Below are 21,776 nucleotides of genomic sequence, written 5' to 3' on the forward strand. Positions count from 1 at the left end.
TTGTTGCTGCTTATTAATAGTTTGGTTAATAATTAGAATGTATAACCAAAATAACTAATTCGTTATTTTAAGTTTATGCAAACATGACCCGAACGAGCTCTCATTCCAAGATGTTCTAACCACCTATCATTCCAGTGGATGTCCAAAGCAGATTTGTGTTTCTTCCAGATGATTCAAAGACAATTGCAGGAAATCGAAGAAAAGCAACGAGGCTTGGAACACGATGGCACTAACCTGGAGAAGCAGATAAGAGAGATCGTGGTGGTCCCTCTCGGCTCTCCCCCCGTTGGTATTTTGTGCATATAAGATTGTTCACGGTTCTGTTTAAATATTATTTAAATATGTTTAACCTTTCCCCTTCAGTGTTTTATTCAGTGGTATATTACGACACGCTGTTTTTCTTCCTATTTAAAAGGCTTTTCTCAATTTCCTCTCCAACTCATTCCACTTCAAAAAAAAGAAATTCAATATCTTATACGTCTCCCTCACTACATGGACTAAATTCACATTCATTCCATCCCTCCTCCATCGTTCTGAATCGGATTGCTAACTTGAAAATCACAACAAACCCAATTTGTTATCAATGTTCGTCTTTCATTAATCATCCACTTTCTAAACTCCCCTCTTGCCCCTCCCATCCAAGTCCCCCCCCCCCTTGCACCTACACTCATAAACTCCCCCCTTGCCCCTCCACTCTTAAACTCCCCCCTTGCCCCTCCACTCTTAAACTCCCCCCTTGCCCCTCCACTCCTGAACTCCCCCCTTGCCCTTCCCCTCCTAAACTCCCCCCTTGCCTCTCCCCTCCAAATCCCCCCCTTGCCCCTCCACTTCTGAACTCCCCCCTTGCCCTTCCCCTCCTAAACTCCCCCCTTGCCCCTCCACTTCTAAACTTCCCCCTTGCCCCTTCCCTCCTAAACTCCCCCCTTGCCCCTCCCCTGCTAAACTCCCCCCTCACTCCTCCCCTTCAAAACTCCCCCCCAACCCCTCCCATTCAAATCTCCTCCCATACCATTCCTCTCCAATTCTCCCTCCTCCCCCCTCCTCAAAGTTGCCTCCTCCCCACTTCGTCTCCCTTCTATCTCATACCTCCACACCCCCCAACCTTATACTTTCCTCTGCCCCCCCTCAAACAACCCCTCACTGTGCCTCATCCCTTCACCATCAAACCTTTCATCCTCCTCATCCTTCCCTTTCTTGGAACTCTTCTGCAATCTCTGACACACTATCAACTGCTCTCCCTACCTCCCCCTCTCATCCTTCATCTTACCCTACTCCTCCCCTCCCGTGTCCTGTACCCGATGCTCCCCCTCTCTCTTCATTAACGGTATGGACCTCAAACATCCGGGGCCTTCGCTCAAACCTGACTGATCTCTCCGTACAGGTTGCTTCTGACAATCCAGACTTGATCTGCTTAACAGAGACTTTCCTCCTTCAAGATGTCTCTGATTCCTTAATATCTCTTCCTGGTTACTCCCTCCTCCGGTATGATAGACCTGAGCCTCGTCCTGGTGGTGGGGTGGCTATCTTTATCAAAAACTCTCTTCCTCACTCTCCTTGCACTGCCCTCTCTCCTCCTCACCCCCAGGAGTACCTCTGGCTACGGCTTCCTCTCCACTCCCACCTTTTGTTCATATGTGTTCTGTACCGTCCCCCAAACAGTGATGACTCCATCTACATTTCACTGTCTGACAACATGGACCAACTTCTATCCACTCATCGCAACTCTCTCTTCCTCATATGTGGGGACTTCAACTGTCATCGTGCCACCTGGTTGGGTGTGAGTTCCTCTCTCACCAGTCATGGCACCTCAGCAAAGGACTTCTGTGACTCACTGGGATTGACACAATCTGTCAATTTCCCGACCCGGATCTCAGCCAATGGAGTATCTTCTCTTCTAGACTTGGTTATGACAAACTTCCCTGCTAATGTCTGCTGCTCTTCTTCTGCTCCAATCGGTTCTTCTGATCATGTGCTTGTCAAAGTGGACATCTCTCTGGCCATTTTCAGAGAGCCTCCTCAGCGTCGACGAGTCTGGCATTTCACTCAGGCCAACTGGGACGGGCTTCAAGCAGCCATCAATCGTCTGGATTGGTCTCCCATCTCCACTGCCTCTGACATCAATTCTTCCTGGGAATTCTTCCAAAGCAAACTGATCTCTCTCATGCACAGATTTATCCCATCTCGCCCTCAGTAGTCTTACCCTTCCTCCCGTCCATGGTACACTGAATCTTGTGGTGAGGCAGTTGCCCTGAAACAACTTGCCTTTTTTTTTTTTTTTTTTGTATACTGAATCGAGGCTCGTTAAAGAGCTAAGATTTACTTCACAAACAAATCGACCAGACAAACAAAATACACAAAAAGAGGGAGCGGAAGACAAGATGGGGAGAAAAGGGGAAGCACACAAACACAACATCCGAGAGCAGGGAGATGTGTGGAAGGGAGAGGGCCCGGGGGGAGTTGGCATGGGAAGGGGGGGGGGGGGAGGGAGAAGTATAAAGCACAAGGACACCAAGGACTGCCAGGACAGAAATTGGTATTTCAAAAAGTGGAATTGGGGTGAAATTAGCGGGGGTAGAAAAGATCAAGGTTTTGGATGGGGGAAGATAAGAGATGGTGGTGAACAGCTGTTTTAAAGACTTGGAGGGTGGAGTGGGATTGAAGAGAGTGAGGGAGTTTGTTCCAGAGGCGGGAGAAAAGAGGAATGAAGGAGTGAAGGTGAGCAGAGTCTTGATTTTGGCAGTTTAACCAAAAGAGAGTTGCAGGCAGATCTTGTGCGACCTGTAGGAATATTTGCGGGACAGAGCCCAGAGAGAGCTGGGGGGCAAGGCCAGAGAGGAGTCGGTAGAAGACGGCTAATCGCCTCTTGGAAGGCTAATCCAACTGAAGGCAATCTCAGTTCCTTCCACCAAGCTCGGAACAAGTGTGTGTCTACCCTCAGGAGTGCCAGGAAGCACTATCTCTCCTCACTCAAGAATGAACTCTCAAACCTGTCTCCTTCCTCCAAATCCTGGTGGCGTCTGGTCAAATCCGTTTCTGGTGTTTGTTCCCCCTCCATCCCCTCCCTTACCTCAAATGGCCACACAGTTGACATCGCACGTGACAAAGCCGAATGCCTCAACTCTGTGTTTGCCTCAAAATCCTTAGTCCCAAACCCATCTCTCTCTGTTCGCACCTTTCCCAGTCGAACCCAACTGCTCCTGGACTCTGTGTCCTTCTCTCCTGACAAGGTGGAGGAGTTTTTGTCAAACCTCGACTCTGATTCTGCAACTGGACCAGACGGCATCAGCCCATGGGTCCTAAAATCCTGCTCTGCCGCTCTATCTCACCCTCTCTCTGTTCTTTTCACCCTATCTTTTGCTCAAGGTCATCTGCCAGCATCCTGGAAATCAGCAAACATTACCGCTTTACACAAAAAGGTGCAAAAACAGATCCTTGCAACTACAGACCAATCAGCCTGCTCCCAATTATCAGCAAAGTCATGGAATCCATCATTGCTTCGGATATGAAATCTTTCCTCTTCTCCAATGGCTTGATCTCTTTTTTTTTCTTTCTTTCTTTTGTATACTGAATCGAGGCTCGTGAAAGAGCTAACATTAACTTCACAAACAAATCGACCAGACAAACAAAATACACAAAAAGAGGGAGCGGAAGACAAGATGGGGAGAAAAGGGGAAGCACACACACACACAACATCCGAGAGCAGGGAGATGTGTGGAAGGGAGAGGGCCCGGGGGGAGGAGGCGTGGGAAGGGGGGGGGGGGAGGGAGAAGTATAAAGCACAAGGACACCAAGGACTTCCAGGACAAAAGTTGGTATTTCAAAAAGTGGAATTGGGGTGAAATTAGCGGGGGTAGAAAAGATCAAGTTTTTGGATGGGGGAAGATAAGAGATGGTGGTGAACAGCTGTTTTAAAGACTTGGAGGGTGGAGTGGGATTGAAGAGAGTGAGGGAGTTTGTTCCAGAGGCGGGAGAAAAGAGGAATGAAGGAGTGAAGGTGAGCAGAGAGTCTTGATTTTGGCAGTTTAACCAAAAGAGGGTTGCAGGCAGATCTTGTGCGACCTGTAGGAATATTTGTGGGACAGAGCCCAGAGAGAGCTGGGGGGGCAAGGCCAGAGAGGAGTCGGTAGAAGACGGAAAGACCACCAACCTGCCTGCGGTGAGTGAGTGAGAGGCCCTTGGAGTTAGCTTCATCGCGGGAGATTCCAATGATTCTGAATGCTTTGGTTTCAACAGCGTGAAGGCGAGCTAGGTGTGAGGCAGGAGCACCAGCCCAGAGGGGAGAGCAGTATTCCATTGAGCTGCGGATGAAAGCCTTGTATGTGGTGAGGAGCTCAGGTGTGCCAAGGAAGGACTTCGCACGACGGAGGATGCCCAGTCGGCGACTGGCTTTGGAGGCCAGATTTGAAATGTGGTTTTTCCAGGAAAGATCATGGCAGATAGTGAGACCCAAAAGCTTGAGTGACAGAACTTCTTGGAGAGGATTATTCAGAAAGTGGATGGGAGGATTTTGGTGCCAGACCCTCTGATCATCAATTTGGTTCCAGACCAGGTCACTCTACTCTGGACATGCTGCTTCTGCTGTCTCAACAATGGATGGAGGTCCTCAATGCCAAACAGGAAATCAGAGCAGTCTCCCTTGACATATCACGTGCCTTCGATACGGTCTGGCACCCAGCTCTGCTCACCAAACTCTCCTCCTATGGTATCCATGGAAATCTCCATGCATGGCTTGCGGACTTCCTCTCTGGTCGTAGTCAACGTGTGGCCCTGAATGGATTTCTCTCATCTCCCCTTCCTGTTCAGGCTGGAGTTCCCCAAGGCAGTGTGCTGGGCCCTGTGCTTTTTCTGGTCTATATCAATGATCTCTCCGACTCTCTGGAAAATCCTCTCTATCTCTTTGCTGATGACTCCACTCTCTGCCGCTCCATTCCTCTTCCCTCAGATCGGCAGTCTGCAGCCTCCTCACTCTCTGAAGACCTGGACAAAATCACAGACTGGTCAAACAAGTGGAACATGTCTTTCAATCCTGACAAATCTCACACTCTTACTATGTCTCTCCGAAAAGATCGACTGGACAACCCTCCCATCTACTTTCTCAACAATCCTCTCCAAGAAGTTCTGTCGCTCAAGCTTTTGGGTCTCACTATCTGCCATGATCTTTCTTGGGAAAACCACATTTCCAAGCTGGCCTCCAAAGCCAGTCGCCGACTGGGCATCCTCCGTCGTGCGAAGTCCTTCCTAGGCACAGAGCTCCTCACCACATACAAGGCTTTCATCCGCAGCTCAATGGAATACTGTTCTCCCCTATGGGCTGGTGCTCCTGCCTCACACCTAGCTCGGCTTCACGCTGTTGAATCCAAAGCTTTCAGAATCATTGGAATCTCCCGCGATGAAGCTATCTTTGAGGGCCTTTCACTCACTCACCACAGGCAGGTAGGTGGTCTTTCTGTCTTCTACCGACTCCTCTGCGGCCTTGCTCCCCCAGCTCTCTCTGTGCTCTGTCCCCCAAATATTCCTACAGGTTGCACAAGATCTGCCAGCAACCCTCTGATGGTTAAACTGCCGAAATATCGGCTCTCTGCTCACCTTCACTCTTTCATTCCTCTTTTCTCCCGCCTCTGGAACAAACTCCCTTCAATCCCACTCCTCCCTCCAGGTCTTTAAAACAGCTGTTCACCACCATCTCTTATCTTCCCCCATCCAAAACCTTGATCTTTTCTACCCCCACTAATTCACCCCAGATCCACCTTGTTTGAAATTCCAACTTCTTTCCTGGAAGTCCTGGCAGTGTCCATATGTTTTATACCTCTCCCACCCCCCCCCCCCTTCAAATGCCCCCCCCCCCAAAGCCCTCTCCCTCCCACAGATCTCTCCATGTCTCTCGGTCCCTGCTCTCAAATGTTGTGTTTGTGTCCTTCCCCCTCTCTCCCCATCTTGTCTACCGCTCCCGATGTTATTTGTTTTATGTGTCGGTTTGTCTTTCTGTGTGATTAATGTTCGCTCTTTCACGAGCCTCGATCTTGTATACAAAAAACAAACAAAACTAGAATCCGGGCACTCGGTAGAGCGCATACCTTCGCCGCAGCTACTGTTCTGTACTTGGCATGGGAGTGTATGCGATGTGAAACTTTATGTGAAATGCGATCGATTTTTAAAAATCAGAATTTGAGCAAATCTGTTTCATTCGTCTGTTAATATGCCTCCCCGATTGACAAATCTGCAATTTGAATTTCATTTGAGGTTGAAATGATTGCGGGAGATCGCGTTATAGTGATGACGTCTTGGATGGACATCCTCTTCTTCAGTCGCTCATAACTTTGAGTGAAATACGATCGAGTTAAAAATAGTCAGAATTTGAGCAAATCTGTTTCATTCGTTTGTTAATATGCCTCATCTCTTGACAAATCTGCAATTATAATTTTTTTTGAGGTTGAAATGATCGCGGGAGATTGCGTTATAGTGATGACGTCCTGGATGGACATCTTCTTCTTCAGTCGCGCATAACTTTGAGTGAAATACGATCGAGTTAAAAATAGTCAGAATTTGAGCAAATCTGTTTCATTCGTTTGTTAATATGCCTCATCTATTGTCAAATCTGCAATTATAATTTTTTTTGAGGTTGAAATGATCGCGGGAGATCGCGTTATAGTGATGACGTCCTGGATGGACATCTTCTTCTTCAGTCGCTCATAACTTTGAGTGAAATACGATCGAGTTAAAAATAGTCAGAATTTGAGCAAATCTGTTTCCCAAAATCTAATCAAATGTGTCCCGTATAATAACCAATCATCCCACCAAATTTCATGCAATTCGGTTGAATACTTTTTGAGTTATGCGATTAACATACACACACACAGACATACAAATAAATACACAGCGATCAAAACATAACCTTCCGCTTTTGCGAAGGTAAAAAGGGGTAAAGAAAGACTCACTGGCACAATAATGATATATAAAAAAAACTTTATAAGATTTCATAACTTTGTTTATGTAAATGACAATTTGTTGAGCACAACTCCATGACTTTCTCATTTTAGGTGAAGATGTTGCATGTGATGGACATCTTATGGATGAATGGTTCAAACTGGTTCAAGAAAGAAATGGTCTGATTCGATTTGAGTCTGAGCTGGTGATTTTGTAAGTGCATCATGTTGTGTGTGTGTTTGTTTGTGTGTTTGTTTGTTTGTTTTAATGGAACTAGTGCGTGCCCGTACGTTTGTTCTCATCCGTTCATCCGTTTGTTCTGCACGACGCCTTGCCTCGCGTTCAGTGTTGTCTGCCAAGCGAGCAGCTCGTGCTTCATCTGTTTCAGCTGCACGACGCCTTGCCTCGCGCGTAGCGTCGCGTGTCAAGCGAGCAGCTCGTGCTTCATCCGTTTCTTTTGCACGACGCCGTGCCTCGCGTTCAGTGTTGTCTGCCAAGCGAGCAGCTCGTGCTTCATACGTTTCGTCTGCACGACGCCTTGCCATGCGCGTAGCGTCGCGTGTCAGGCGAGCAGCTCGTGCCTCCTCAGATTCCATAGCGCGAGCACGACGCGCAGTTTCCCTCCTTCGCTCTCGTAAACGACGAATGGATTGGGGCATCGTGTTTAACTCCAATCAATCTATAATATAGACAGTAAGTATATAGACAGTAAGTATAAGGCAGATACGACAGTATAGATACAATCGAGACAGTAAGTCGTCACTATCCATAAGTTAAGTCCTCACTGTCCGGAAGGTTGCATATCGCAGTTACGATTAATCGCAAATTAGTTTTATTGGCCAATTATTCTATTAGCGCCAACATATTTTGCCTTTTTGCTACTCCATCGCAAGGAGAAGCACAAAGAGAAGAGAAAAGAAAGAAAAATAAAACAAAAACCTTTCAAACCCCGAGGCAGAAACAACAAACACACAGGCGGTTCCTTCGCTCTAGCGTGACCGTGCGTGCAAAAAAAAAAAACTTTAAATAAAAAAAAACTAAAAATTTTTTTTTTTTTTTAACTTTCACCGTTGCTTCGGTCTTCGCTCTACCTTGAAAAGGCACATCCTCAGGTCCCCAGCAATATATCTGGCAAGTTTCGATTAGATCAGACCAGTGGTTGTCGAGAAACAGCGGTCACATACACACAGAGATTACTGGAATTATAGATAGATAACAATAGGCCCCCTTCAAAATCCCCAATCTCTCTCTCCAAAACCGACACTGGACACCTGCAGTCGAGGTTGCGTTCTGCCGATGATCTCCCCTGCTCGTTTCGTGGCCGCGTGCCGCGGCGCAGAACGCCATTACGCACGTGGTCCAAGTTGGTGAAGAAGGGGGGGAGGGGTGACCACAAGGCGGCGCCCTATGTATGTGTTTGCTAAATAAATGGCCATGACTTGGTAACCACTTGTCCGATTAATATGAAACCTTGAAAAGGCACATCCTCAGGTCCCCAGCAATATAGCTGGCAAGTTTCGATTAGATTAGACCAGTGGTTATCGAGAAACAGCGGTCACAGACACACAGAGATTACTGGAATTATAGATAGATATAAAGTAAACACACTTACGTAAGCACAGCGAATAAGGTCATCAAAGCATAAATAAACGCCTCTGTTTTTAACACTTCACCAAAGAGACTTCCAGATACAGAGCACATGATAACACTGGCCAACAAGTCGTTTCCATCAGATATAATTACAGGTGGCCTAGATAGCTTTTGCGACGCCGATTCTAAATCTGTTTTTTGTTTTCTTCTAGCACATGTAAGTTTTCGTGATATTTGAAAGGTTATTGCATTACAAGGCAATAACCCTTCAAATTTGTTCAGTCTCGTCATGAAAACTAGACGGGTTAGAGGAAAACCAAAAGGAGATTTGGAATCGGCGTGCAAAACCGGTCTATAAAAGTGTGTTTCAATCTTTGATGAGAGAAAAAAGTTCGATTTTGTTGACCAGTGTTATGGATGTAAACATCCAGTTATAGACGCAACACAACAAATCACAGATGATTCGCCGGCACCCTGGCTAAATTCCAAAATTCCTCCTCTAACCTACAAGGGGCACTGCATCAGTGGCACAGCTGTGTAACAACCAAATGAGAACTAATATCAACAAATCGAACATCTCTGGATTAATTGCTGTTTCTTATGCAGCCTCTGGTTGCATCATTTTTCTGGAAGCGTGTTTATGCCGCTGATATAAAATATATATATAACCACCTTTAGAGGCCATTTTTTCCCCGCAAAGCGGGGGTTGGCCTTTTTCGGGAACCGTGGTTGTTGTTTTTTTTTTTTGGTCCCCTTATTGAAGCAATGTTTTACGGCCGGATGCCCTTCCTGACGCAAACCCTTTTTGCCGCCTTTAACGACAAACAGGGAATTACCAGTGAACTGGTACAGAATTTGCCGACCTCCTCGGAAGGATGACAGGCTGAGTCAACCCCCATGGCGTTAATTCAGCGATCGACCGGGATTCGAACCCAGGATCCTAGGATCCTAAGCCGGCACCCTAGCCGCTAGCCCAACACCAGGCTACCTGGATTAACTAATAGCAGTAGAATCAAGATCAATACCTTGAGTTAAAAGCCGCAAGTCGGCCATCTTTGGTTGGATTACAAAACAGAATATTCTGCATATGTATACTCTTATGCATTCTGCTTGTGCCAAGTTTGAACAAAATTGGTCCATGCATGGCCGAGAATTGGTTGGAGACGTGTATGAGTAACAAAATGGCCGCCAGTCGGCCATATTGGATCTGATCTCGAAAATAAATGACGTGCATGTGTACGCCATCATTCATTATCTCTTTGCCAAATTTGAACAAGATCGATCAATAAATTTCCATGAAATGGTTGAGGACATGTTCAATACTGAGTTTTTAACAACTAAAATGGCTGCCAGTCTACCAGTCGGCCATCTTTGATCAGTTCACAAAATAAAGTGAGGTGCACGTGTATGCCATCATGTACTGTGCTTGTGCCAAGTTTGAACAAAAGCGGACCATGCATGTCCGAGAAATGGTTGCAGGGGGCATGTTTAACGAACAAAATGGTGCCAGTCACTGATTTTGAGGTCAAAGGTCATCTTGAGATCAAATTTCTAAAATCGTCATTTTTCATCTGATGGACTTAAAAATTAAACAGCAATTGCACAGTGCCTCACTGAATTGGGAAACAAGCTATTTTTAAGGTCAACTCGAGGTCAAACCTCTAAAATCATCAATTTTCACCTGACAAATCGGCAATTTTCATCCTATTAACTTGGAAATTAAACAGCAATTGCATAGTGCATCACTGAATTGGGAAAGCAACTATTTTGAGGTCAAAAGGTCAACTCGAGGTCAAATCTTTCAAATGTATTTTCATCTGAAAAATAATCAATCTGATTGACGTGAGCTTTTGGTCAATTATAATCCTAATGCAATGAACAATGTGATGTAACCATGGCAACTATTTTGAGGTCAAAAGGTCAACTCGAGGTCAAATCTTTCAAATCTATTTTCATCTGAAAAATAATCAATCTGATTGACGTGAGCTTTTGGTCAATTTTAATCCTAATGCAATGAACAATGTGATGTAACCATGGCAACTATTTTGAGGTCAAAAGGTCAACTCGAGGTCAAATCTTTCAAATCTATTTTCATCTGAAAAATAATCAATCTGATTGACGTGAGCTTTTGGTCAATTTTAATCCTAATGCAATGAACAATTTTCTTCTGGCAACTATTTTGTTGTCCTAATGCAACTATTTTGGCAACAACTTCTGGCAACTAACCATGGCAACTATTTTGGGGGGTGGATTTTGCAAGTATCGTGCTCTGCAAGACGTCTTTGTTTGTCTGTGGGCAGGATATCTCTAAAGGTTGTGGACAGGTGTGCGACAGGGATTAATCGATGCCATTTTGGTGATTGAAAGATTGGGCCAAAAACGATATATAGCACGATATTTCACAAAGTTATGGACGAGTTTTGACAAAACTTGGTGGACGAGTTGGTTACGTGACCAGAACAAGCCGATTCAACTTTGGGTTAGGTCCGGATCCAGGTCCGGCCTATCAGTAAGATACAAAAGGTAAACTGTTCAACCTGGCATAGGTATGCGCTCGACCGAGTGCCCATTCTAGTTTGATCTGTACTTCTGTCTTTTTGGCAAAATCCTTCCCCTGGTCTCATTGGTATCTGCACACAACGCTGCCTCCCTATTCCTATGACATATCGGGTACTCGAATTATATTGTGGCCTTTCGACACGTCTGGCATCAGAATGGCAGTGCGATCGCATATCCCTTTACGGTCCCAGTTGTAAAATGTTTATTTGTTTCAAAAGGAAAATAAAATAAAAGTAAACAAGTATTTAAATTTGAAAATGTGTACCTGTCGTTTGTCGGGGATTATAATCTATTCATTCATAAAATAATGCACATTTTCATTTGAAATCCTGCCTTTGTGAATCCCATTCAGAATGCACGAACTGGAGCTTACAGATCGACAGAACAGATTGAAACAACAACTTCAAAAACTCTTAACCATTGATGGTAAGTACCAACCAGCTTTTACCTTTTCTTGAAAATTGCTGTTTAATAATCGAATACTGTACATGAGACATCCTCTTCATCCTCCCACCCAAACCCAGCTCTCCTTTTGGCAGTACATACCAAATTCTCTCCGCAATACATTTTACATTATAAGATATTTATATAAATACTTTATTTATATTTATAAAATTTATATAAAGAATACTTAAATATTCTCCATTAATCAACGTAACTTTTCCTGTTGTCGATTGCTTACAGAGGAAAACTCTTACTACAAATATCACTTTAATATGGGATGTATCAGCAGGAGATGTTATACAAGTCTATATATCATAAGCACACCCCTCTTTGGAGGCGGTCTGCATTATGGAGCACACCCCTCTTTGGAGGCGGTCTGCATGATGGAGCACACCCCTCTTTGGAGGCGGTCTGCATTATGGAGCACACCCCTCTTTGGAGGTGGTCTGCATTATGGAGCACACCCCTCTTTGGAGGCGGTCTGCATCATGGAGCACACCCCTCTTTGGAGGCGGTCTGCATTATGGAGCACACCCCTCTTTGGAGGTGGTCTGCATTATGGAGCACACCCCTCTTTGGAGGTGGTCTGCATTATGGAGCACACCCCTCTTTGGAGGTGGTCTGCATTATGGAGCACACCCCTCTTTGGAGGTGGTCTGCATCATGGAGCACACCCCTCTTTGGAGGCGGTCTGCATTATGGAGCACACCCCTCTTTGGAGGCGGTCTGCATTATGGAGCTCACCCCACTTTGGAGGCGGTCTGCATCATGGAGCACCCCCCCCCCCCCTTTGGAGGCGGTCTGCATTATGGAGCACACCCCTCTTTGGAGGCGGTCTGCATTATGGAGCACACCCCTCTTTGGAGGTGGTCTGCATTATGGAGCACACCCCTCTTTGGAGGCGGTCTGCATTATGGAGCACACCCCTCTTTGGAGGCGGTCTGCATTATGGAACACACCCCTCTTTGGAGGTGGTCTGCATTATGGAGCACACCCCTCTTTGGAGGTGGTCTGCATTATGGAGCACACCCCTCTTTGGAGGTGGTCTGCATTATGGAGCACACCCCTCTTTGGAGGGGGCCTGCATCATGGAGCACACCCCTCTTTGGAGGTGGTCTGCATTATGGAGCACACCACTCTTTGGAGGGGGCCTGCATCATGGAGCACACCCCTCTTTGGAGGCGGTCTGCATTATGGAGCACACCACTCTTTGGAGGGGGCCTGCATCATGGAGCACACCCCTCGTTGGAGGGGGTCTGCTGCATCATGGAGCACACTATTATTTGCACATCATGGAGCACACCCCTCTTTGGAGGGGGTCTGCTGCATCATGGAGCACAGCCCTCGTTGGAGGGGGTCTGCATCATGGAGCACACTATTATTTGCACATCATGGAGCGCACCCCTCTTTGGAGGCGGTCTGCATTATGGAGCACACCCCTCTTTGGAGGCGGTCTGCATTATGGAGCACACCCCTCTTTGGAGGCGGTCTGCATTATGGAGCACACCCCACTTTGGAGGCGGTCTGCATTATGGAGCACACCCCTCTTTGGAGGCGGTCTGCATTATGGAGCACACCCCTCTTTGGAGGCGGTCTGCATTATGGAGCACACCCCTCTTTGGAGGTGGTCTGCATTATGGAGCACACCCCTCTTTGGAGGTGGTCTGCATTATGGAGCACACCCCTCTTTGGAGGTGGTCTGCATCATGGAGCACACCCCTCTTTGGAGGCGGTCTGCATTATGGAGCACACCCCTCTTTGGAGGTGGTCTGCATTATGGAGCACACCCCTCTTTGGAGGTGGTCTGCATTATGGAGCACACCCCTCTTTGGAGGTGGTCTGCATTATGGAGCACACCCCTCTTTGGAGGTGGTCTGCATCATGGAGCACACCCCTCTTTGGAGGTGGTCTGCATTATGGAGCACACCCCTCTTTGGAGGCGGTCTGCATTATGGAGCTCACCCCACTTTGGAGGCGGTCTGCATCATGGAGCACACCCCTCTTTGGAGGCGGTCTGCATTATGGAGCACACCCCTCTTTGGAGGCGGTCTGCATTATGGAGCACACCCCTCTTTGGAGGTGGTCTGCATTATGGAACACACCCCTCTTTGGAGGCGGTCTGCATTATGGAGCACACCCCTCTTTGGAGGCGGTCTGCATTATGGAACACACCCCTCTTTGGAGGTGGTCTGCATTATGGAGCACACCCCTCTTTGGAGGTGGTCTGCATTATGGAGCACACCCCTCTTTGGAGGTGGTCTGCATTATGGAGCACACCCCTCTTTGGAGGGGGCCTGCATCATGGAGCACACCCCTCTTTGGAGGTGGTCTGCATTATGGAGCACACCACTCTTTGGAGGGGGCCTGCATCATGGAGCACACCCCTCTTTGGAGGCGGTCTGCATTATGGAGCACACCACTCTTTGGAGGGGGCCTGCATCATGGAGCACACCCCTCGTTGGAGGGGGTCTGCTGCATCATGGAGCACACTATTATTTGCACATCATGGAGCACACCCCTCTTTGGAGGGGGTCTGCTGCATCATGGAGCACAGCCCTCGTTGGAGGGGGTCTGCATCATGGAGCACACTATTATTTGCACATCATGGAGCGCACCCCTCTTTGGAGGGGGCCTGCATCATGGAGCACAGCCCTCGTTGGAGGGGGTCTGCATCATGGAGCACACTATTATTTGCACATCATGGAGCACACAACAAGGTGAGGTATTGCCGGCACCCTGGCTAAATTCCAAATTCGTCCTTTAAACTACAGGGGGAATTGCATCAGTGGCACAACTGTGCCCCCAGCAGATGATGCCATCCACAGCCATGTGCTGCATTCAAAAGAGGAACAAGAAGTTGGAGTGCACTGCTCTTTCCATACTGGAGGGGGTGATATAACTACACGGAGAAGATTGTCATGGGGCCTGCAAGGCTAACCCCCACTCGAACAGGGAAAATGGCCTTAAAATTCAAAAGCTTTCAGAATCATTGGAATCTCCCGCGATGAAGCTAACTCCAAGGGCCTTTCACTGACTCACCGCAGGCAGGTTGGTGGTCTTTCTGTCTTCTCCCGACTCCTCTTTGGCCTAGCCCCCTCCCCCCCCCCCCCCAGCCCTGTCTGTGCTCTGTCCCCTAAATATTCCTACAGGTCGCACAAGATCTGCCTGCAACCCTCTTATGGTGACATTGCCAAAATCAAGACTCTCTATTCACCTTCACTCTTTCATTCCTCTTTTCTCCCACCTCTGGGACAAACTGCCCCACTCCCTTCAATCCCACTCCTCCCTCCAGGTCTTTAAAACGACTGTTCACCACCATCTCTTATCTTCCCCCATCCAAAACCTTGATCTTTTCTACCCCCATTAATTCACCGCAGATCCACTTTTCTGAAGTACCAACTTCTTTCCTGGAAGTCCTAGCAGTGTCCATGTGTTTTTTTTTTAACTCTTCCCCCCCCCCCCCCCCTCGCCCCAAGCCCTCTTCCTCCCACAGATCTCCCGATGTCCCTGCTCTCAAATGTTGTACTTGTGTGCTTCCCACTCTGTCCCCATCCTGTCTCCCGCTCCCTTCATTGCATGTTTTATGTTTAAGTGCATGTTTTCATGTTCAATGTGCTAGCTCTTACACTAGCCTCGATCTTGTATACAAAAAAAATAAAAATAGGATTTTTATGGCTGTCCCTATTCACCCCGTTTTACGGGTTAATAGGGACAGTCACTAAAACAAAAAAATAAAAATCAAGAAACAATCCTGAGTTTCCAACATATTGCTAAATTGATAGCTCAGATGGATGCACATAATATGCACCCATAATATGAACCACGGTGTCAATGAAAAAAAATATGGGATAAAAAGTTTCTCCAAACTGTCCCTATGTCTTGATTATTATTTTTTTGTGTTAGTGACTGTCCCTATTCACCCGTAAAACGGGGTGAATAGGGACAGCCATAAAAATCCTATTTATCCCTATTTAACCCATATATGGGGTTAATAGGGACTATAAGTTGCTTTTTAAAAAAACAAGAGAATAAAGCGCGGCGTTACGCGCGCTGCTTGTGAGCAAGGAGGAAGCGGACAAGCGGTAACATATAAACGTCTTTATTGTAAGACTACACTGTAACACTGAACTCCTCCGGGCTGGTCGCCCGGTGTATATCATGAGGCCACGCCTACCCCTCGGGCGTGGCCACCGCCCACTTGGTGCGTGGAATGATGTCACCACGCCAGTGGGCTTTTGTGTCCGCCACACGCGCCCCCCCAGAATTCCCGCGCACCTGGAGGGCCAGTTTGTGGGGCAGACGAATGACCCGGCCGAAGCGCCCCCTGGCGATCGGCGGCGTCCGGGGTGTAGGGATACCAGGTGGGATGCCCCTGGCTGCCCCTGGGATGGGTGCAGGACCGGGGGGCGCCGTGGCGGCGGGGCTGGGCGGTGCCGGGGGTCCGCCCGCAGGAGGGCGGCCCCGACGTGGGGGTCGGGCCACTGGCGGTGGATGGTCCACATCGAGGTGGGCCGGCTTGAGGCGGTCTACCGAAACGCGGTCAGGAGTACCGCCGATGTCCAGGGTGAAGTGCTTCGCCCCGGTCTCCAGCACGCGGAAAGGCCCGTCGTACGGGGGCCGCAGTGGTGTCCGATGGGCATCGTGGCGGACGAAGACGTACTCCGCCGTGCGAAGCTCCGGGGCGACGTGCGTCGGTGGGTGCCCGTGGCATGCCGTGGGCACCGGGGCGAACCTCTGGGCGGTCTCTTGCAGAGCGGAGCGCTGCTGTGCCGCGGACCATGGTGCCGTGGAGTCGGGGAGGAACTCGCCCGGCACCCGCCGCGGTTGCCCGAAGACCAACTCCGCCGCGGATGCGCGCAGGTCCTCCTTGGGCGCCGTCCGGAGGCCCAGCAGGACCCAGGGGAGCCTGTCGACCCAGCCGCCGTCGCGGAGGGTGGCCCGGAGCGCGGCCTTCAATGAGCGGTGAAATCGCTCACACAGGCCGTTAGCCTGGGGGTGGTAGGCCGTGGTTCGGTGCAGCCGGACCCCGAGCCCCTGCGCAACCGCCCCCCAGAGCTCCGAGGTGAACTGGGGGCCGCGGTCGGATGAGATGTCTGAGGGGGCGCCGAACCGGGCGACCCAGGTGGCGATGAAAGCCTGCGCGACATCGGCCGCCGTTGTCGACGCCAAGGGCACGGCCTCCGGCCACCGGGTGGTGCGGTCCACCATGGTGAGGACGTGGGTGAAACCCCGCGAGGGGGGCAGAGGTCCCACCAGGTCCACGTGGACGTGGTCAAACCGGCGTTCCGGCACCGTGAACGGGGCCAACGGGGCCTGGGTGTGCCGGTGCACCTTGGCGCGCTGGCACGCGAGGCATGTCCTGGCCCAGCCGCGGACGGCCTTCCGGAGGCCATGCCAGACGAACTTGTCGGCGATCAGCCTTTGGGAGGCCCTCGCGCCCGGGTGGGACAGACCGTGGATGGCGTCAAACACCTGGCGCTGCCAGCCCGCGGGCACAATGGGGCGAGGACGCCCGAGGGAGACGTCGCACAAGAGGGCCGCGCCCGCGCCGTCGAACGGCACCTCGGTGACGCGGAGGCCCGTGACGGCGGTCCGCAAGGCCTGGACGTCGGGGTCAGCGGCCTGGTCCGCTGCCATCCGGGCATAGTCGATGCCGAGGTGGACTGCGTGGGCGACGGCCCGGGAAAGGCAATCCGCAACCGGGTTGTCCTTCCCCGCGACGTGCTGGATGTCCGTCGTGTACTCGGACACGGCCGAGAGGTGACGCTGCTGCCGGGCCGACCACGGCTCGGTGACCTTGCCCATCGCGAAGATCAGCGGCTTGTGGTCGACGAAGGCAGTGAACGCCCGGCCCTCGAGCAGATGGCGGAAGTGCCTGACCGCCAAGTGAAGTCCGAGCAACTCGCGGTCGAAGGTACTGTAACGGCGTTCGGGCGGGCGAAGCTGCCGGCTAAAGAACGCCAGCGGTTGCCAAGCTCCACGCACCCATTGCTCGTGCACCGCGCCCACCGCGTAGTCCGAGGCATCGGTGGTGAGGGCGATCGGTGCATCGGGCGCCGGGTGCGCGAGCATGGTGGCGTTAGCCAAGGCGAGCTTCGCGCCCGTGAACGCCGTGTCCATCTGCTCGGTCCAGGTAACGTCGCCTTTGCCCGGCTTACCTCGGAGAGCTTCGTGCAGGGGGCGCAGGAGCTGGGCGATACGGGGCAGGAACCGATGGTAAAAGTTCACCATGCCCAGGAACTCCTGCAGCCCTCTGATCGTGCGGGGGCGCGGAAACCCCTTCACCGCCTCCACCTTGGCCGGCAGGGGGACGGCTCCGTGCCTGGTGACACGGTGCCCCAGAAAATCGATTGTGGCGGCGCCGAACCGGCACTTTGCGGGGTTCACAATCAGGCCATGCTGGCCCAGGCGTTCGAAGAGCGTGCGGAGGTGGCGTAGGTGCTCTTCGCGGGACGCGCTGGCAACGAGGATATCGTCCAGGTAGACGTAGACAAAATCCAAGTCGCGCAGGACGCTGTCCATCAGTCGCTGGAACGCCTGAGCCGCATTCTTCAGACCGAAGGGCATGCGCAGGAACTCGAAGAGTCCGAATGGCGTGATGACCGCCGTCTTCGGGACGTCCTCCGGCCTGACGGGGACCTGATGGTAGCCGCGTATGAGGTCCACCTTCGAGAAGAAGGACCTGCCCGCCAAACGGGCGGAAAAGTCCTGAATGTGGGGGACGGGGTAGCGGTCGGGAGTCGTGGCGTCATTGAGACGGCGATAGTCCCCGCACGGTCGCCATCCCCCGCCGGGCTTCGGCACGATGTGCAGCGGCGACGCCCAAGCGCTCTCTGAGCGCCGAACGATGCCGAGTCGCTCCAGGGTAGCGAACTCCGCTTTTGCCACCGCCAGCTTCGTCGGCTCGAGGCGGCGTGCCCGGGCGTAGACCGGTGGCCCGACGGTGGGGATGTGATGGGCCACCCCGTGCTTGACGGCCCCCGCCGAGAAGGTGGGCCGCGTGAGGGCCGGGAAGCCGGCGAGGAGGCGGGTGAATGCGTCCGCTGCCGGAAGCGTACAGACCAACGTGGCCGGAACCGAATCGTTCGGCAAGCCGCTTGGCAAGCCGCTCGTTGAGCTGGGCAACGCACATGCGAGCGAGCTGAACGTCTCGGCCTGGACAAGCCGTCTGCGCTTGACGTCGACCAGGAGCCCATTAGCGCACAGGAAGTCCGCGCCAAGCAGTGCCATGGGCACGTCGGCGGTGACGAACGTCCATCGGAAAACCTGCCCTCCAAACCGCAGAGAGAGGCAGCGTTTTCCGTACGTACGGATGGGCGTCCCGTTCGCGGCAAGCAGCGCGGGGCCCCCACCCGCGGCGTGCTTGTCTGACGTGCCGGCGGGAATGACACTCACCTGTGCTCCCGTGTCGCACAGGTAACGGCGCCCGGAGAAGGTGTCCGTTATGAACAGCAGGCTGCTTGAACGGCCGGCGCTCATCGCCACAATTGAGCGCCGGCCCGGGCGTTTCCCGACCCGTTGAAGGAGCACGGCGGATGACACCGCCGAGCTTCGTGGCCGAACTTGGCGTGGAACCAGCACCAGGTGGTGGAGCTGGAGGAGCGCGGCTGGCTCCGCCAGGCCGGTGGAGTCGACGGGTTTCCCCGCGGTGGCGGTTTTCGCCGCGGCGGTGGGCGGGGCGTGGCGGCGTTCACGAGGTGCGTATCAGCATGCTGCTGAACTTCAGCGTGCTGTAGAAGATGATGCTGTGGAACATCAGCGTCGAAGGCCGTGACGGCCACGCCAACGCTCGCCCGCGTGTCCGAAGCGGCGAAGTACTTGTCCGCCTCGGCCGCCAATGCTCGGGGTTCCGTTAGCCCGGTCCCGGCCAACGCGAGGCGAACCTGCGCTGGAAGTTGGCGACGGAAAAGCGCCCGGAATAGCGAACCGGGGGCTTCGTCGCCCAACAGTGACAGCATATGGTCCATTCGGACCGACGGGCGCGTCTCACCGAGGTCGGGGAGATCCAGGAGGCGGTCGGCCCGTGCGTCGTCCGTGAGGCTGAACGTGGCTAGGAGTAGCCGCTTGAGTGCCTCGTACTTGTGGCCGTCCGGTGGGTGGCGAAGGACGGACACAACTCGAGTGGCCGTGCCGGGCCCGAGGGAGGCAACGACGTGGCAGTAGCGCGTGTCATCGCCGGTGAGGTGCCGAAGCTGAAATTGGGCTTCGGCCTGGACGAACCAGACTTCGGCCTGAGCCTCCCAAAATTCCGGAAGTTTGACGAAGGCGGCCATGGCGATGGCGTCGCGTGTGGAAGGATCGCTCCGGCAGATCCAACGTCGAGGGTCACCAGTAAAGCGCGGCGTTACGCGCGCTGCTTGTGAGCAAGGAGGAAGCGGACAAGCGGTAACATATAAACGTCTTTATTGTAAGACTACACTGTAACACTGAACTCCTCCGGGCTGGTCGCCCGGTGTATATCATGAGGCCACGCCTACCCCTCGGGCGTGGCCACCGCCCACTTGGTGCGTGGAATGATGTCACCACGCCAGTGGGCTTTTGTGTCCGCCACAAGAACACCTTTTTTTTTTTTCTTTTTTTTTTTTTTTTGTATACAAGATCGAGGCTCGTGAAAGAGCGAACATTAATCACACAGAAAGACAAAACAGACACACAAAACAAATAACATCGGGAGCGGTAGACAAGATGGGGAGAGAGGGGGAAGGACACAAACAACATTTGAGAGCAGGGACCGAGAGACATGGAGACAACGAGAGATCTGTGGGAGGGACTTTCAACCCAAATATCAACAAATCAGTATGGTTATCAATTTTCAGCGGAAAAAGTTTGCGAACTTTTTTTCAGTTTGTGTCCAGATTCACCTTGCTGCCCCTATTCACCCCAATTCACGGTACATCATTTCTTTACGGCAAGTCCAGACTGTAAAGCTGAAGAGCTGGTGTGTGTGTGTGTGTGTGTGTGTGTGTGTGTGTGTGTGTGTGTGTGTGTGTGTGTGTGTGTGTGTGTGTGTGTGTGTGTGTGTGTGTGTGTGTCTGTCTGTCTGTCTGTCTGTCTCTCCCCCGAGGCCTTGTGGGTCCAGCCACGAAATGGAATGTTTCGATGTAACGTTGATCATTACCTGCTTTCACAGACAAGGACAAAAGTGAGGAACAGTGCAGAGAAGAGGAAGAACGCCTCCAGGAGCTGCTGGAAGTGGTGGACCAGCGAGACATGTTGGTGAACCTGCTGGACAACCAACGGCTGCTCGAAAAGCAAGAGGACCAGGACCTGGAATCGGCACTGGCGACCAAACGTTATGCATTGCTTGGCTAGCTTCGGTTACTAAAAACGGTTGCTGCAGCATGCTTTATTTTATTTATACCTGTTTATCTTATCAGTCACCCACCGACTTCCGGTGAGGTTTGCGAGAAACGTCATCAAAACCACCCGTTTCGTCTTGAAAGTGAAGCCTTTTTTTTCTCCGGAGATGTATTTCGCAGCAATTCATTTATACTTTTAACAATGGTGGTCAGTGGCATGTCTAGATCAACCAGCCTTACGAACGACGCTGTTTTATTTTAAACATTTAAAAAAAATTTAAATAAACATTTTAAACGGTTTTCTTATTGAATGTGGTTTTATTTTCTGAATTTAAAGCCTTGTTTCGATACTTGTGGTGTTCGATTCCTACGGACCGCGAGATGCCGTCCAAGCCACCGATGTCGGCACAAACCCCCGACCCCTCCGAAACCTTCTCCAATGACGATACCGTCGGCGTCATGAAGGCGATTTCACTGCATTGATCCCTTTGATCGCAAATTGACCGTTTCCCCCTCCGGTTATATTTATTTATTGGTAACGGAGATTCTTGTATCTTGATTCTTGATCGTTGCGATGATCATTGTGATTCATTTTGTGGTTTGTTTGAATTGGATTAAAGCGCTTTGTCAGCGACGCTTTCCGTGCTCCCACCGAATGGATGACACATGATTCCGATTTTCCTTGTTTGGGGAAAGTTTGAGTAAGCGCGATTCGAACCCCCTCCCTCCCTCTCCTCCGCCGCCGCCGCCCTTTCGTGCAGACGGCCCCCCGGGCCTCCTAGACTAGCGCGCCCCGGGCCCTTCCCGAGCCAGAGATCGAACACGAGGCCTCGGGTCGCAGCGACATGGCGTCCTCACCCGTGAAGTCGCCCACGGGGTCGTTGAAGGGCCGGAAGGACGAGTCTTTTATCGGGAAGATCGGCACGCTCACGCGGAAAAAGAAGGCCAAAGAAGGTTCGG

At 51.2% G+C, this 21,776-nt stretch overlaps 2 protein-coding genes and 1 long non-coding RNA gene across 11 annotated transcripts in view; 2 read left to right on the forward strand and 1 right to left on the reverse strand.

The window, feature by feature from the left end:
- LOC137433011 (F-actin-monooxygenase mical1) overlaps positions 1-21,117 on the forward strand; it is a 99,457-nt gene extending 78,340 nt beyond the window's left edge. For 6 of the 9 annotated variants that reach the window (XR_013624420.1, XR_013624422.1, XM_068125384.2 and 3 more), the window contains 4 exons: positions 169-289; positions 7,038-7,137; positions 11,426-11,499; positions 20,648-21,117. Coding sequence is in view for 4 of the 9 variants with exons in the window: in XM_068125384.2 (XP_067981485.2) it covers positions 169-289; positions 7,038-7,137; positions 11,426-11,499; positions 20,648-20,829 (477 nt within the window). In the remaining 5 variants the exon portion in view is untranslated. The remainder of the gene's footprint in view (positions 1-168; positions 290-7,037; positions 7,138-11,425; positions 11,500-20,647) is intronic. The other 3 variants (XR_010985619.2, XR_013624421.1, XR_013624419.1) reach the window with 1 other exon arrangement.
- On the reverse strand, positions 6,947-20,772 carry LOC137433014 (uncharacterized). Its single transcript, XR_010985620.2, has 2 exons — positions 20,636-20,772; positions 6,947-7,603 (listed from the first exon to the last, which is right to left on the reverse strand). It is a non-coding gene; the product is annotated as an uncharacterized LOC137433014 (long non-coding RNA).
- A 520-nt stretch (positions 21,118-21,637) lies between the features above and the next one.
- Positions 21,638-21,776, forward strand: part of LOC137433012 (beta-parvin) — an 85,105-nt gene continuing 84,966 nt past the window's right edge. The window contains exon 1 of the mRNA XM_078783840.1: positions 21,638-21,770. Within this exon, the coding sequence (XP_078639966.1) occupies positions 21,662-21,770 (109 nt within the window). The 5' untranslated portion in view covers positions 21,638-21,661. The remainder of the gene's footprint in view (positions 21,771-21,776) is intronic.

The sequence above is a fragment of the Myxine glutinosa genome, chromosome 8 (assembly GCF_964187855.1).
Source record: "Myxine glutinosa chromosome 8, kmMyxGlut1.1, whole genome shotgun sequence".
NCBI classification, from domain to species: Eukaryota; Metazoa; Chordata; class Myxini; order Myxiniformes; family Myxinidae; genus Myxine; species Myxine glutinosa.